General features: G+C 40.1%; 1 protein-coding gene across 1 annotated transcript in view; it reads right to left on the bottom strand.

The window, feature by feature from the left end:
* COL5A2 (collagen type V alpha 2 chain) overlaps window positions 1-4,768 on the bottom strand; it is a 100,851-nt gene extending 96,083 nt beyond the window's left edge. Inside the window, exon 1 of the mRNA XM_017836871.1 lies at window positions 4,181-4,768. Within this exon, the coding sequence (XP_017692360.1) occupies window positions 4,181-4,283 (103 nt within the window). The 5' untranslated portion in view covers window positions 4,284-4,768. The remainder of the gene's footprint in view (window positions 1-4,180) is intronic.
* Window positions 4,769-15,569: the final 10,801 nt, after the last annotated feature.

Below are 15,569 nucleotides of genomic sequence, written 5' to 3' on the forward strand. Positions count from 1 at the left end.
CTGGGGATCTGGAAATTTGGGGGGAGAAAAAAAAGAATCAAGTACAGAAGAACCAGGGGATCAGGCCCAGCCAGCATGGGTTTATGAAAAGCAGGTCATGCTTGACCAACACGATCTCCTTTTATGACAAGGTGACCCACTTAGCGAATGAGGGAAAGGCTGGGGATGTTGTCTACCTGGAACTTAGTAAATCCTTGGATGCTGCTCCCCACAGCACCCTCCTGGAGAAACTGGCTGCTCGTGGCTCGGATGGGTGCACTGTCCACTGGGTAAAAAACCCTCTGGATGGCCAGGCCAGAAAGTGGTGGGGAATGGGGTTACATCTAGTTGGCAGATGGTCACTAGCAGTGTTCCCAAAGGCTCAGTGTTGGGTCCAATCCTGTTTAACACCTTTATCAACGATCTGGACAAGGGGATTGCAGCGAGTTCGCAGACAAGAGCAGGATCTAAAGTATTCCATAATTCTAAGTATCATCAGAGCCTCGCTAAGACTGTGAGAAGTGGCAAAACAGGGGTTTTTTTCCCCGTTCATACAGAATGATAGGATATCATTCATACAGAATACCTTTCATACATGCCATTCTCCTTAGGAGCTGTGAGGATTCTTTACAAAGATGAAAAATCCATAAAAACCTAAAGCAGCATCTGTCATGAATGCTCAGTCATTCTCTTACTTTCTCATAGCTACAGAGGACTTTCACCTGTCACAGTATTCCGAACACTTGCCCCACTATGGAAACTGTGCAATGTAGTAACATCTTTTCTCCATGGAGATAATGTCTCCAATGTCATGAGGGGATAATGGACACATTTAATAGCCCCCATTAAACCAGCTGAGCTGTTTCTGTCTCCATTAAAGCCAGTCCATTCTCCTCTTTCCTTTGCATGGTTTCCAGACAAAATGAAAGACCTTGAGAATTCAAAGGCAGCAATGAGGATCATTAATTCAAACGGAACAGCGGCCATTCTTTGTTTTTGTTTGCTCATGCTGTCAAACAAGGCAAATTAGATACTTTTAAATCAATACCAGGGCTCGCACTGATCTCAGCTGAAGTAGGGTTGACACTACAAGAGGGGGACAGGGAAAGATAATTCACCACAGAATTCAGACAAGGTTTTGTTGCAGAAACCGATGAGAATCTAAGGGCAAGTATAGGATTGCAGTAAGAAGTATGGGAGTTGGAGGCAATAAACCATCACTGCCCATGCTCATGTGGAATTTGCAGACAATGCTTCCTGAACAAGGTGATTTTCACAATTTTGGATCTGATTCAAGTTTACTGATTTTCCACTGAAGGTGCGTTTATAATTTGTTTTAAAAACTCTTTTGAAAAAAAAGCCATCACATTTACACTCCCAAGCGGTTGGGAAAGGATCCCAGAAGCATACATTGCTTCTGCCAGTAGTTTTCGCTATCCTAAGCCCTAAGGAAAAAGGAAGGATTGGACAGTGTGTGGAAAACCCAACACCCAAGATTCAGGGCTTCCAAGTATTCAGTGCTTAAATGGCACATAATTTCAGCCATCTCCTGGGCAATTTTTGACCCTACTGCATTTCTGAACTAAACTAGGTCTCTAGACAGAATTTAAAACCGGGATCTTTCAGTCCTTCTGGGATTTCACAGTGCTGACCTTATTTATAAATAACTTTTAAATAGGCATATTTAAGCAGTCAGTCCCAAAACATCCAATTTTGCTATACTAGGCTTGAAAGTGCCTGTTTTTCTTAAGTGCATGCACCATGTAGCACTGCCAGCCAAGAGTTCTTGAGCAAAACAGATATCCACAATGGTTCCAAGAGAAAAAAAATTAATATTAAAACTGGTATTACTTAAAAACATAACAATTGTAAGTGCCAAAAATAATATTGTTAAGCAGTATGCTTGGTTTGAAGAAGTACTACAGTCATTTCATTAATTTTTTAGACCACTTTACCTGTTTTATTATGTTCAACTCATCTGTCCATATCACTCCCCCCACATCATGATAAATTCTGTAACATACTTCCACAAAAACTATTTCTTTCTTCCACCATGGCCGAGGTTGACAGTCAGCATTTAATCCTTCTCATTTTTTCTAGGACTCTCATGAAAAATGATTGGTAAAACACTGGTTTATGTATTTTCTGAAAGTCTGGGGTTTTTTTTCTAATCTAAGCTTCCTGAAGTGCCTTTCTTGCTTCCCCAGGCACCTCCAGTATTCGTTTTCCTATTTTACCTGTACTCAAGTCGCACATTTGACTAGATGAATGGGGAGAAGTGAATCGACTGTATGGACAAAATCACCTGCAGTACAATACAATGTTGACTGATGTTAGACCTCTTCACAAGCACTAAGCCAAAGACAAATTAAGGGTAAAAACCTTCCCACTTTGCAGCATTTGTAGGCTTCAATCAGGAACTAAATAAAGGCTGAAATCCCTTGCTTATGCAATTAAACCAGACCAATGTGTAGGATGTGCCCCACTTCTACCTTCATTGCACTATCCCTTCACATCACATTCAAATAGCTTTGGGTTTGTTTTTTTTTAATATAACGAATATTAGAGAAGGCGCTTCCTCAGATGTATGGTAGACAAAAGCTATTACATTCTCAAACAGGAAGATGAATAAGTGAAGTAAGTGAAAACAGATGTCACTAATTCATTACGACATATTTTGTTCTTTGACTTTACCACGTACCTCTCCATTTCCTCAGCCTTCAGCGTGTGGGAAGTACATCCCAAAATGTGTTGCTACATTATTGGCTCATCCCATAATTTCCATAATAGCAACAAAGAAGTAAATGACATGTAATAAGCCCACACAACTCTCACATAAATTTTGCCTTTTTTTAAAAAACTGGCAAAAAAGCTATCATTTCTACTAAATAGATACCAAAAGGGGAGTCAATATTTTCATAAGTGTTTTCTTTGGTATGACAGATAACTGAAAAATGCATAATGTATGCCTCCCTTTATGGCAAGTTTATACAAAGTGCCCCCTCTATGGGACTTCTCACGCAGTTGTGCATGGGCAGGACAAGCTCATTTTTCTTTGTAGAACGAAAGTTTCGGAATTATTCCACTGGTTTATTCATCAGGCTTTGATTCCTCCTCGCTTATGCAATCCAGCGCATTACCAGACAAGCTCAGTTACAAGAAAAATTGCTCTTGAAAATACACGATACAGTAACTCCAAGCTGTACTGTCGGGTACATCCCACAGTGCTTTCGAATGCCCTACAAATTCCCTTTGTTGGGCATAATTTGGAAAAGAGGACTGTTACACATGAGAAGCCTCGGAAGTACGTTCATACAATAGCTCCAGACTGTCCCAAAGCCAGTCTGCTCACATTTCAGGAAATCAACACACAGGACGACATCCATCCCGAGCGATGAAAGAGGACAGTCACTGCACGTCCTTCTGACCACCAGTCTCTCTCTCGCAGGCATTGAAATGACATTAAATAAAGACGGATATAAAGCAGCCTGAGACAGCTCGAGTTACACGGGTCAGGTTCGCCCCTTGCCAGCCCCGCTGCCCCCGCAGAGCTCGGCACAGACCGCGACGCAAGCCCCGGACGGAAGGGAGGCTGTGCCATCCCGGGGGCATCGGGCAGCCCTTCCAGCGACAATCGGGGGAAAACGAGTCGGAGAAGGAAAAAAAGGAGGAGGGAAAGAAAACGGGGGGCCAAAGGGGGTGAAGGGAGCGTGTGCGAGAAGAAAGGGGAATCCACGTTTCTGCGTTCCTCTAAAACAAAGAATGTGAGAAAGCAGATGTAGTTCAGCGCAAAAGACTCCGCCCTGCGAGTGTTTACTCTCCCAGCTCGCTTGCCCAGCTGCTCTCCAGCCCCGTCCCAAGCCCTTCTTTTTGTTGGGAACTTCCCAGCGGCAGCGGCCCCGCCGGGATGCGGGGCTCAGCCCCACGGCAGCACTTGGCCTTTGACCGCCCCTCCCGCTCTGCGCCCGCAGCGAGCGCCGCAAAACCCGGCTTTAAAAGCCTCCCTCGGTCTTCTGGTGAGAAGCCCAAAGAACAAAACCCTTCTCTGCCCCCTTCTCAGTATGTAAAAGCAAAAGTCTTGTTCCTCTTGCGCTCCGGAGGTTTTCAATTCCGCTCACTAGCCAAATCACACAACGAGCACACCGCATGCAAAGAGGGGGGATTTATGATAACTTTCTTAGAGGGAGGGAGATAAACTCACCGCCGTCATACTCGTCCTCTTCTTGTGCTTTTGTGGTTACAAATCGGCCTAATAAAGCAGCAAGGATGAAAAAAGTTCTCCTTTGTACCCAGATTGCCATCATGCCTAGATATTAGACATGTATCCTCCCTGGGCAGCAAAAAAAGTGTAGAGTCGTAAGGTTATTTTAGCACCATGAAGCCAGCTGGGCAGTCTTTCTGCCTTTCCACATCAATTCCAGGACAAAGTCTGCAAGCCCTTTCTTCAGCACCAGCTCCAGCGCAGTCTGCAAACACTCCTTTCAGGGGATGCAGCTTTAAATAGGAAGAATGCTGCCTCCACTTCTCTTCCTGCCCCTTTTCAGCTCGTTCGGGCTCCTAATCATCCACTCCCTGCCAAGCAACAGTCTGATTGATGGTAAATAACCGAATCAGGGCTGGCTTCACTCTTCCTTGAACTTTTCTCTTTACGAGTACACTTGTAGGATATTTTCCTGCTGCTGTGCAGTGCATGTGCTGTGTCAGGACCAGTTATTAAGGGAGCACAGTTCCATAAGAAGCTGTCAGGAAGAGAAAGCTCTTCTTTTAACACACCCAGCCCACGCTTCCTGGGAATGGAGGGTAGAGCCCCATTTGGAGACGATTCCCTTATTAGGAACTTGATCCCTGCCAGCTCGCCAGAGGAGGATTTCCTCCTCTCCCCTGATAACTGCCCCCTGCCTTGCTGTAGCTGTGTTATCAAATGTGACCCCAGTCCCTTGAGAGGGACCACAGAGCTACTGAGGCAGCTTGTTTCAGGAACGTGTAAGTAACTGCCTTTCACCTAAAGGGAAATAAACTTTCTCAAATGAATTCTTCTGCTGAATAATCTTCCCTCAAATGCTTAGCATGCTCTACATTTACTGTCCTACCAGCCAGGAAGACTATTGCAAATATCTCGAAGATGCTCTACACTTCTAACACCAGAATGACCATCCAAACTATCCTATTATCTGCTTTTCTCCAAGATTCTCTGACACTGTTCCCTGATGAGTGGAAACCTACCTAAGCCCCAGCCTAGCATTTAGCCCTTAACAATGTGCCTTAATTAGCATTCTACCGTGAGTACTAAGCCAATCTCTTTTGTGGATCATCGCAGCTGGGAGTAGGATGCTAATTTTTTTTCTTCCCATAGTGTTTATGATCTGCTGAAAGGAAGTTCAGTCACTAATCCCCTCATTTGCTAAGAGTGGGGTCACCTATACCTGCTGCAGGAAAATGCAGATTCATCAGCTGGAAGGTTTTCTGTGTTCAGCCATTTCAGCTTGAGAACAATCCTGTTTTAAGTAAATACTTCACCTGGATTCATGCAAAACGGAACCACTCTGATTTAGCACTTCTCAGTGATGCAGAACCCTAAACCCTGCGAAATTTTCTTCTATCTCTTCATAGGAGCAGCACGGCCAGAAGAGGAAAGGTAACCCAGAAAATGATACAGCACTGCAATGTTACAAACCTCCTCTAGTAGTAAAACCAGGTATTAGCATAAAAATATGCTGAAAGAGAACAAAGTCAAAATTCTGTATTCTCTCGCACCAAGCAGTCTTGATACAACAATCTTAAGCCCATACAGGGTGTTACTGCAGGAGTGGAGTATCTCACCGTCCCTGTTGCTCAGGAGTGATAACTGTGGAAAAAAAACCCAGAAAATATTGAAGCTGTGCAAGCCACTGCAATTTTTATTTTGAAAAGCAATAACAGTCAGTTGGTAAGTGTCAGTTGAGAAACTCAGAGCTGGAAAAACAAAAGATAACACTTGTTATCTTTTATTTGTTATAACACCTGCCCTGTCACAGGTGAAATTTTATTTTGACAGGTTCATGAGGACTTGCACAGGTTTGCTAGTCTCAAAAATCATATGATTTCAGTGGCATACTTTAGCAGAACCCCAGGAAATCTCCCTTGAAAAGCTGATGTTATGTGATGCTTGCTAGAAACAACAGGTGCTCTAGATAATATATCTAATTTAGAGCCAGATGTTACCTTTGCTGTTTGCTCTGTTCTGTGCACACATGAGCTATGACAGAGCAGCAAACATGGTTAAATCATCCCATGAAATCACACAATGCAAAATTACTATATATATATATATATATTAGAGAAGGAAAATAACAGATTTTAAAAACCACATTAATCAAGGTTTCACCCAGTTGGAGGTAACCCGTCACTTACAGCACTGAGTACACACATAGTAATAATTTAAGAGGAGAAAGACTGAGAATATGAGCACTGTTTTGAAAAGTCTCCTGTGCTTGTTGATGAAAAACCATTACGACAGACAGGTAGGTGTTTCTGAACTATATGCTACTAACTAGAGACAATTTATGTGAATTTTCTTATAATAAAATTGTGAATTGCTCAGAGAACCCACAGCCGAAAGTCCTTAAAGCAGCCTGGGGAAAGCTACAATGAGACCACAAATTACCTTCTCTCAGGTAACAAGTGGCAGGACAAGAGGAAATGGCCCCAAGCTGTGCAGTGAAAGTTTAGATTAGATATTAGGAAACAATTTTTTACAGCAAGGACACGGTACAGCGGTGAACACGGCTGTGGTGCAGGGCTGATTGTTGGACTCGGGTCTTGAAGGTCTTTTCCAGCCTTAACAACTGTACGATTCTATGAACTCAGGTTCTACCCCAGAACCAGAGAAATGGCCACAGACTTGTAAAACTCACCTTTACAGTCACTTTGTCCTCAAAATGGGATAACAAGTGCTCACGCTTATTTCCCCAAATCTTAAGTCTGCAACAGGTTGGTAAATTCTTAGAGTATTCACAGCAAGAATGAGCACTCTGATACAAACCCCAGAAAAGAACAGGATAGAATAACGATGACGTAATTTTCCCCATACAGCACATTAAGAAAAAAAACCAGAAGGACCCCTTTGACCATTTTCAATAGAATTTTTTTCTGAGGACTTAGGTTTTTCAAAGACACCTTCAGCCGTTTCACTCCTTTGTAGAGATTCCTGCACCAATATCTAAAAGCTGCCCTTCAAATCTATTGCTGCTTTGCTGTCACCAACAAATTGTGTCACATGAATAAAACAGATGAACAACAAAATAGAAAAGGATGCAAATTGAATCCATCCCCTTATGCCTCCTTATAAATACTTCCTTTTACCATGGATCTGCATTTAAAGAGGTTTTCAGCTTTATTACAAGCATCATAAGGAGTCACTAAGTCTATCATTCTTCATTTAAACAAATTCACTTCTAGGCCTGAGCTATTTGATAGTATCCCATTGGATATGAGTGAGAGAAATTCTTCAGTTATCACCACTGTAAAAAGAGTCAGACCAAGCAATTAAGAGTGGGCAGATAAATAATTCCAAGTATGCTCAGCGTCACTTCCCCCCTCCTCCTCTCAACAGGGAAGAAGCCAGCATGGCATAGAATAATACTTTGTATTTATGCAGCAACTTCTCTCCAATGGTTTTTCACTTTTTCCATAGACTTTAGGACTCTGTAAGAACAGAGGAATGTGGTATTTCGCAAACTAGCCCAAGATCCTGGATTCAGTAGTAAAGCCTTTCTGCAGCTCATTTTAATTCTGTGTCAATGAAAACTTCCACAAGACGAAAATTCCTTGGGAGGGGAATCCTGGGCCCTGACTCCTGGCTCTATTCCAATCCACCTTCAATTTACTCATTGTTATACACCAAGCTTAAAGAATGTGACAACCCTAAATTTAGTAGACAGAGCCACTGCAGAAGTGGTAAGACCGAATCCTCTTTGTCTAGTCCACCTCAGTAGAGCAATAAATGTGGAAATGCAGGACACAAAACAAGGCTCTTTCCACCCTCAGGACACACTTTGAATTCAGGATGGATACCAGTTAGTGGCTGATTAGTGGCTCATGGGAGATGAAAAAGTGATAGTATGTGATTTAAAAAAATCACTTTCTATTTGGATCACAGAATAGTTTGGTTCGGAAGGGACCTTTATAGGTCACCTAGTCCAACCTCTCTTCCATGAGCAGGGAAATCTTCCATTAGATCAGGTTGCTCAGAGCCCTGTCCCCCTAAATGTTTTCAGGGATGGGGCATGCACCACCTCTCTGGAACCCCTTTTCCAGTGTTTCACCACTCTCATCACAAAATTCATCCTTATATCTAGTCTGAATCCACATTCTTTTGGTTTAAAGCCATTACTTCTTGTCCAATCACAGCAGGCCCTTCTCAAATGCCCATCCCCACCCTTCTCACAGGCCCCCTTTAGGTGCTGGCAGGATACTACATATATAATGCTTCACATTGGAACAACATTTAAGTTTGAAGAATCTCTGTATAAAATGAAGAGAAACATTAAAGCAATAGCAAAATCTCCACACAAAAGCAGTGTGTGCTCCTTTAGGATCTGCTCTAAAAAGTCTTCATGAAATCACAGCTGTCCCTGAAGCCAGGACACTCTTAAAAATATCAAGATACAGTACTCTGAAAAAAAACCCCAAACTAAAGACTCCCTATTATCCAGTCTATCGACATCCATTCTTATTTTTAGCCAATAAGTTGGTACTGTGTGTTATCTGACCTAAAAACCACACGTGAAATTCAAAATTATTCAAAAATCATAGAGCATTGTGAGTGATACATGAAGCTAGGGAATGCTACTAGGCAATTATGAGGACTCAGAAATATATTAAAATAGAATTCACACACTTAAACCTTTCAAAATCTCCAAGTCAGGCCAGAAAAACCTGAATAATTAGCAGCTTCGAATGCTTCAGAGCACGCATACATATGAGCAATTGAAGTCTAATATCCATGACAGTCTCTCCAACAGAGTTCAAGGACTTTTCATACTGTTACATACAGTGTGGCAATGCTCCTGTTTTGAACTAACTTGTACCAAACTGACAAAAAACACCTTCATAAAATTGAGCAAACTATCTGTTATAAATCAGATCCTGGACCAGTCTTTTAGAGCAACATGAAATCAGTGGATTCATGGAAACTGGAAATAAGTTCTCATTAAATTCAAAAGGTGCCTGTTCAAAAAACAAGCAGGATTTTCAAAAGCAACACAGTTTCACCAAAGTGAGCTTAAGTCAGTGTGAGAGGTGCTATCAAGTTTTATGTAGTCAGTTAAATCCATGGTAAGTGCTGCTTGAAATTTCCACCTTGTATAAGCTCTTCACTCACCCACTTAGCTTAAAAAAAAAAAAAAATAAAAACAGGCAGCAAATTGACATACCACATATTTAAAGCCCAAAAATATAGTCCACATAAAAAGCTTACTCTTCTTCATTTGAACTAACCATTAAAATGAACACAGCTGAGAGGAAAATATTTCTTTTCCTTTGAAGCGTGTTCACTTTGCCCTTTTAAAACCCTTAGTGCATAAGGAGTCCGTTTTCTTGTTTTATACAGATTTTTCACATAGTAAAAGGACAGAAAATTCCATTATTTAAAATAAGAAAACATAATAGGAAACTACAGAAAGGGGCAAGAATAAAACCAGTAAAATATTATATTACCTTTTAATCAGCTTTTTAAATGGACTAGATTACAAACTGCACAACCTCAAAATCCTAATTTTCCTGCAGAGAAATTCAAAAAAAAAAAAAAAGCTAGTGACAGCTAGAGATTTAAACAATGCTACATCAGTGACGTGTTGCCCATTTGCAGGAGATTTTTGCCATCAACTTTGGATAGGAAGGCTTTGAATTTAAGTCCTTATAAAGGAAATATATTTTTTTGGTTGCATTCAAACTTTGTAATGCTGTTTCAGTTTATTTTGATTTGGGGAAGTAGGATGATACTTTGCTTTTAAAGTGCTAGAGTGGAGTCATGGATTATGCAAGTCACCGAAAATGTGCTTTTCCTGTGAGCAATTCCAAACCCAATAAGCTCAGTAAGGTTATTGGCACTAGCAGCCTTTCCTTCAGAGTGCCTCAATTAAATTAAACTCAACATTAGTCTAAGCAAAAAAATCAAGGAATTAATTAGGGAAATAATTAGGGAATGTCTTGCATGAAGTCCTCTGTAAATTATACTTATTCTTTACCTAGAACAGGAAAAACAGCATCATTATTTCACTGTTTATTGCAAATTCATTGTCAGTCTGTTTTTTGTCTGCCTAAGCACTTAAACTGATTAAGTGAAAACATAAAAGATTCACAGCAAGCTACCCACTTAGATGGCGAGGGCAAATGCTGATCTGTAATTCAAATAGGCCCCAACTGATGATAGGTCTACACTTTTTTTTCCCCCCTAATATTTAATTAATTTACCTTAAGACCCTAAGATAGTTTAGTTTACTTTGCACCTTTTCATTGACTGAAAGTCCACGCGAAAGTAGAGTTAAAGTCCTATCCAACATGCACATTCGTATCTCAATTTTCCTGAGCCAAGGAAATCAATGGGACTGTAAACAGGGGATTTGACTGAAAGTTCATTTTGAATCTTCTTGCCTTTTAGGAATAGGCTTATTATAAGCTGTGTTGAGGCTCAGGGTTACTTACTCAACACAACAAAACCCTATCCATGGTTTTAAAAGAACATTATACTCATTTCATTGTCATCCCTTCATTTAAAAATCTGTGTCTAAGAATATGTAGAACTATTTCATCTTATTGTCACCGATTTCAGATCACTGGACTGTGCTTTAATATGCTCAGTGCAGGCCCAAGCACAAAATGAGCCCTTTTATAACTTGTCATAATGTCCTAGTATAGCATGTCATGTTTTTAAAAAACAAAGTACTGCCTGTCATTTAGAGTTTAAGTTGTGTTAACTAAGGATATGATTAAAATCTTATTTATTGGTTTTTCCATGGTTGTTGAAATGTTTCATCCGTTGCTGTTTATTTAAACGGAGGTAATTACTGCAGGTTCGGAACATTCAGAAATATTACGGAATTGGTTCTCACAAAATGTGAGGAGCAATTACGAGCCCACTGAAAAAAATCAGGATGATGATATGGAGATAATTAAACCCTTACTGCCCACACTCTCATCAAAAGCCCCACACAGAAGGAACCCTATAGTCACCAGTGTTTATTTTCAAGCTAAGGACCTAAGAGTCTGTGCCCTCAACTACCAGATGCAGAGTAGCCACACTGTCACAATGTGCTGCCTGGGCCTGTGTTCAGCTCTCCTGATGTGTAATTTTGTCAGTCTGGATAAGAAAAGAGCACGTGGTTTCCATGTTTGGTCTCCTGGACTTACACCCCATCAGCTGCAAATCAGACTGCGTAACATCTGACCAAAGCATGGCAAAACCCCCAGCTAATCGCTTTTCCTATCATTGCACTTTCAGTTTTAAAGCAGGGATCTTCAGCCTTAGAGTTAATTCTGCGGAATATCCAAAGCTGAAAGAGTCTTTGCCTTGAGACAGGCCTGGGGAATAAAGCACTTAAGTCCGTAGCAAAATTCTTACTGACCATAACAAGAGTAAGAAGTTCAGAATGCAGCCTTACACCCCATGTTGCTCCCAAGTTACATCTGATTTCCTAGGAAAATAAAAATGCTGAGAAATCCTGTACACACCAATTAACAGAGTTTGCCTGCTGATTTGACTGGAGAATGGCTAAAGCAGCTCCAGGAGGGACTTCAGAATGAACAGGCTACTCACAGTAAATGTACATTAAAATTAAACTTAGAGGAAAGTATATACATAATGCTGCAAGGATAGCTAGTTACTGATCAAGCTCTATATAAACTAAGTTGCCATATAAGATAAACCCCAAGGTAACTGAGTGGATTGGAATTTGTCTGTTGGAGTAAAATGAGACTTTGTCAGCAGTGCTCTGGGCCTGAGCCTGCTGGCTGCCATGAACCACCCTGGGTGGTCTGCAGAAGGCAGTATCTCCAGCAGATGAGACCCTGTGCAAGCCAAAAGTGGAGATGGGTCCAAGGAGACTTTTCCCCTCTGAGGAGGGAAACACTGAGGCAAAGGACCTCTAAACTAAAGAATATATTTTTTCCCCTTATACAAAACCATATTTATTGCTACATCCATGTGAAACAAAGTGCCTGTGACTTAACACAGACTATAAAGTAGGACTGAAGGGATCCATTTACACAGGATACTGTTTCTCATGTAAGAAAAACCTTAGCAGATGTTTAGTGAATGTTCGATATAATACCATACGTTAAACTTACGTTTGCCAGAAAACCCCCATATTTAATCATACTGGTTTTGTCCTGGATAGTTGAAGTGCCTTTGATTCTACTTCCTCACCCCTTAAAATTGGGAAAGGCCTCAGCTCCACTGACAGAAGGAACTTACTGGAATTGCTCAGCTTTTTCTAAGGTAATCTTTTTAAAATAAATTATTTAATTTATCTAATTAATAAGAAGAAATGGATTTAATAATTTTCACGCAGCTATCCTTGACACCAAATCAAAGCAGTAGACACTGTGGTGAAAGAATGGCCCTGCAATATTCAGCTGCTGAATTAATATGTTACTTCCACCCCTGACTAACTATCTTTTCATCACATTGTTTGTTACTGCATAAACAAACATCCCTGCCTGGAGCGTTGAGCACAACGTCCTTCTGTCAGGTGCTGATGCCAGCAGCAGAAGCAATCCCAACATGGAATCACAGAATCATAGAATCAGCAGAGTTGGAAAAGACCTCTGAGATCATCAAGCCCAACCCTTGATCCACCCCCGCCATGATTCCCAGACCACGGCACTGATCCCACATATGGTCTCACCTTAAACACCTCCAGGTGTTGGGCAGGTTACACTTGAGAGGTCTATGAGAAAAAGTTAGATAAACACCTGCCAAGAATAATATGGATAGAGTTTATCCTTCCCTATTGCATTGCAATACTCTGGAGGATCCTTTTAGATTCTTTCCAGCACTGTTTTTCTCCTAGGAGGAAAATGGGATCTATGTACTGACTATATTCTCTCTTTAAAGTGAGTCTTCTTCTGGAAAATAGGATCCACCTCTATCAGACGATAAAATCTCATAAGTGATAAACCAGGGAATTATTAAAACCCAACTTAAAAACATTTTTAAAAAAATCATGAAAAATGAAAACTTCTCATATTTTTAGTATTTTCCGTGTTGACATGGACATTCCATTTTTCTTTGTTTAAAGCAGAAAGGAAAAAGCTGTGTCAACACTGACAAAATTATGGATGATTAATAAAAGAAAAGGGAAGAACAACAACAGCAGAAGGAAATAATAGAGAAAAAGAAGCAAGAAAGGAATCAGCATTTGTGTAAGTCAAGGACATAAGGCTTGAATTTATGCATCACATTTGCACAAAGCTAAAATAAGAAAAATATTCTCTAACAGTTATAATATATATAAAATATGTATGTATCCCTCATTGGGTATGTTGGTGTCACTACTAGAACTAAAAGCCCAGGACAACATTAAATAAGTGTCAATGCAGTTGCCTGGTTAGTTATGCCAGGTTCAAATACAGAATGCAAACCAGGTTGATTCTGCCTGCTTTGCTTTTCCATTTCCTTTCCCTTTCCCTGCTGTCTTCTTTCCAATATTTTATAGCTTTTACGAGCTTTATTGCACTAAGATGCTATGAATGCATGTGTGGAGCACATTTTGTGCTGCATTTAAAGACCAAGTGCTAATTGAAAACAGTTTACCCAGAAACAATCCCTCAAGTTTAGGTTTAATTTTTGCCATGAAAAAAATGTATTAACTGATTTAACTTTTGAAAAGCCCTTTAAATATTTTTTTCCAGAACTCTTTAGGACGTAGACTTACTTCCAAAGCTATGGCCCGTCAGCAAGTGGATTTTCCTCTGGTTAATGGGCTGAAACAGATTGTTCAGGAGGATACCTACCCGCCACACTCACTGTCGTGTTTCATTTTGCCTCAAACGATTGCCTTCATGACGTAGTTCAGGAAACCAGTCTCTTACCCTTTGAGTGATAGCTTAGATGAGCTAGCTTAGCTTAGATGAGCCTCAGATGTTTTATAAAATAATTATTAGTGCTTAAAGATGGTTGTTCATTGCCTCAGTAGCATAACTTGTTTCTCAGAGATCCCCATACCGAAGATTCCCATGGCAGCTTAAAACAGTCTCCTTATATCTCCTTATCATGTCATTTCTGACAGCGGCTGAAACACTTAAACTTGGTGGCACTGCAGGACACGAACACAACCTCCCCTTATAACCCTTGATCCAGTAATGGGTTGGTTTAAAACATAGGTAGTGATAGCCACAGTGGGTGACTGGACTTCTCTTTTTTCCCCTCAGTTAACAACTGTTTGCTCTCTGGGAAAGATTTAGAGTTCTTGTTAGGGAGCAAGAGTTTGTATAAAGGATTTATATTCAAGTACACTAATTACACCTGCATTACCTCAGCAGGCAAATCAAGTCCAAACATAGCTACACAGAGCCAAGCCCACATAAACTTAGCCATGTATAAAAAAGCTCTTTTTTTGTATACAAAAAGTACTTGATGTTCCACAGATTTTAGGATACCAAGAACAAAATTTTCGATTGTAGTCGACTATTTTTATTCTTAGGTTTAAACATCTCATATGCTGGGTAGGAAACATAAATGAAAATGCTGGTTCGATTTCATCCGTATACTTCTAACATTCCACATTCCAACAATTGTTCATGAAGACCAAAGTTTAAATTGCATAAAAGATATTTTCAAGCAGGATGAAACAGTGTCAATAAAAACTTAGTGTTAATAAAAACTTACCTTTTGCTTACTGTTAATAAAAACTTATCTTTTGCAACTAGAATACAAGCTTTAAATATCTACTATTATTATTTCACGAAATATTTTTTACAATTACTTATAAAATTTGCAATGGAAAATCTGTCAATTCCTATACAACTTTAGTGAAGGTGGAAGAATTTTCCAGATTTTTTTTTGTCTGCTTCTTGCAACTAATTTTAGAATTACACCTAAGAATAAGAGACTGCCATGAAATCCTAGCTCTACTCTGTTGAGAATACAGGAAAAACTTTCAATATAAAATCTTGACCTCATTTATTTGTATTCAAGAAGCCTGTGACAATGTCCCTCTCTAAAGAAAGCAAACACTCGTGTCAGAGGTAAAGTCCTGTCAGGAACTTGACATTGATCCCTGCCTTATCTTGTAACACTCCCTAGGGAATAGTTGTCAAAACTGTCACAAGCCCCACTGAAGTCAGAGGGCTCTATGCAGATGTTAACTCAAGGATGTGGCAAACTCTTAAAAAGTCACCAGCATTTAGTCAAATATTCTTAGGGCTTGGACATTCTCCAGGACTTGTTTAGTTTACTTAACATACCTTCTTTTTTTTTCCTCTTTTTAGCCTTTTTGAAATCTTAAATTCAGGCTTGTAACTGGCTTTTCTGAATAATCTTATAAGAGTACTCTCATATGTAGAGAATAGAGAGAAGGAGAGGAAAGGTGAAAACAAGTTACTCCTAACCT

The sequence above is a fragment of the Lepidothrix coronata genome, unplaced genomic scaffold (assembly GCF_001604755.1).
Source record: "Lepidothrix coronata isolate B3197 unplaced genomic scaffold, Lepidothrix_coronata-1.0 Scaffold286, whole genome shotgun sequence".
NCBI lineage: Eukaryota > Metazoa > Chordata > Aves > Passeriformes > Pipridae > Lepidothrix > Lepidothrix coronata.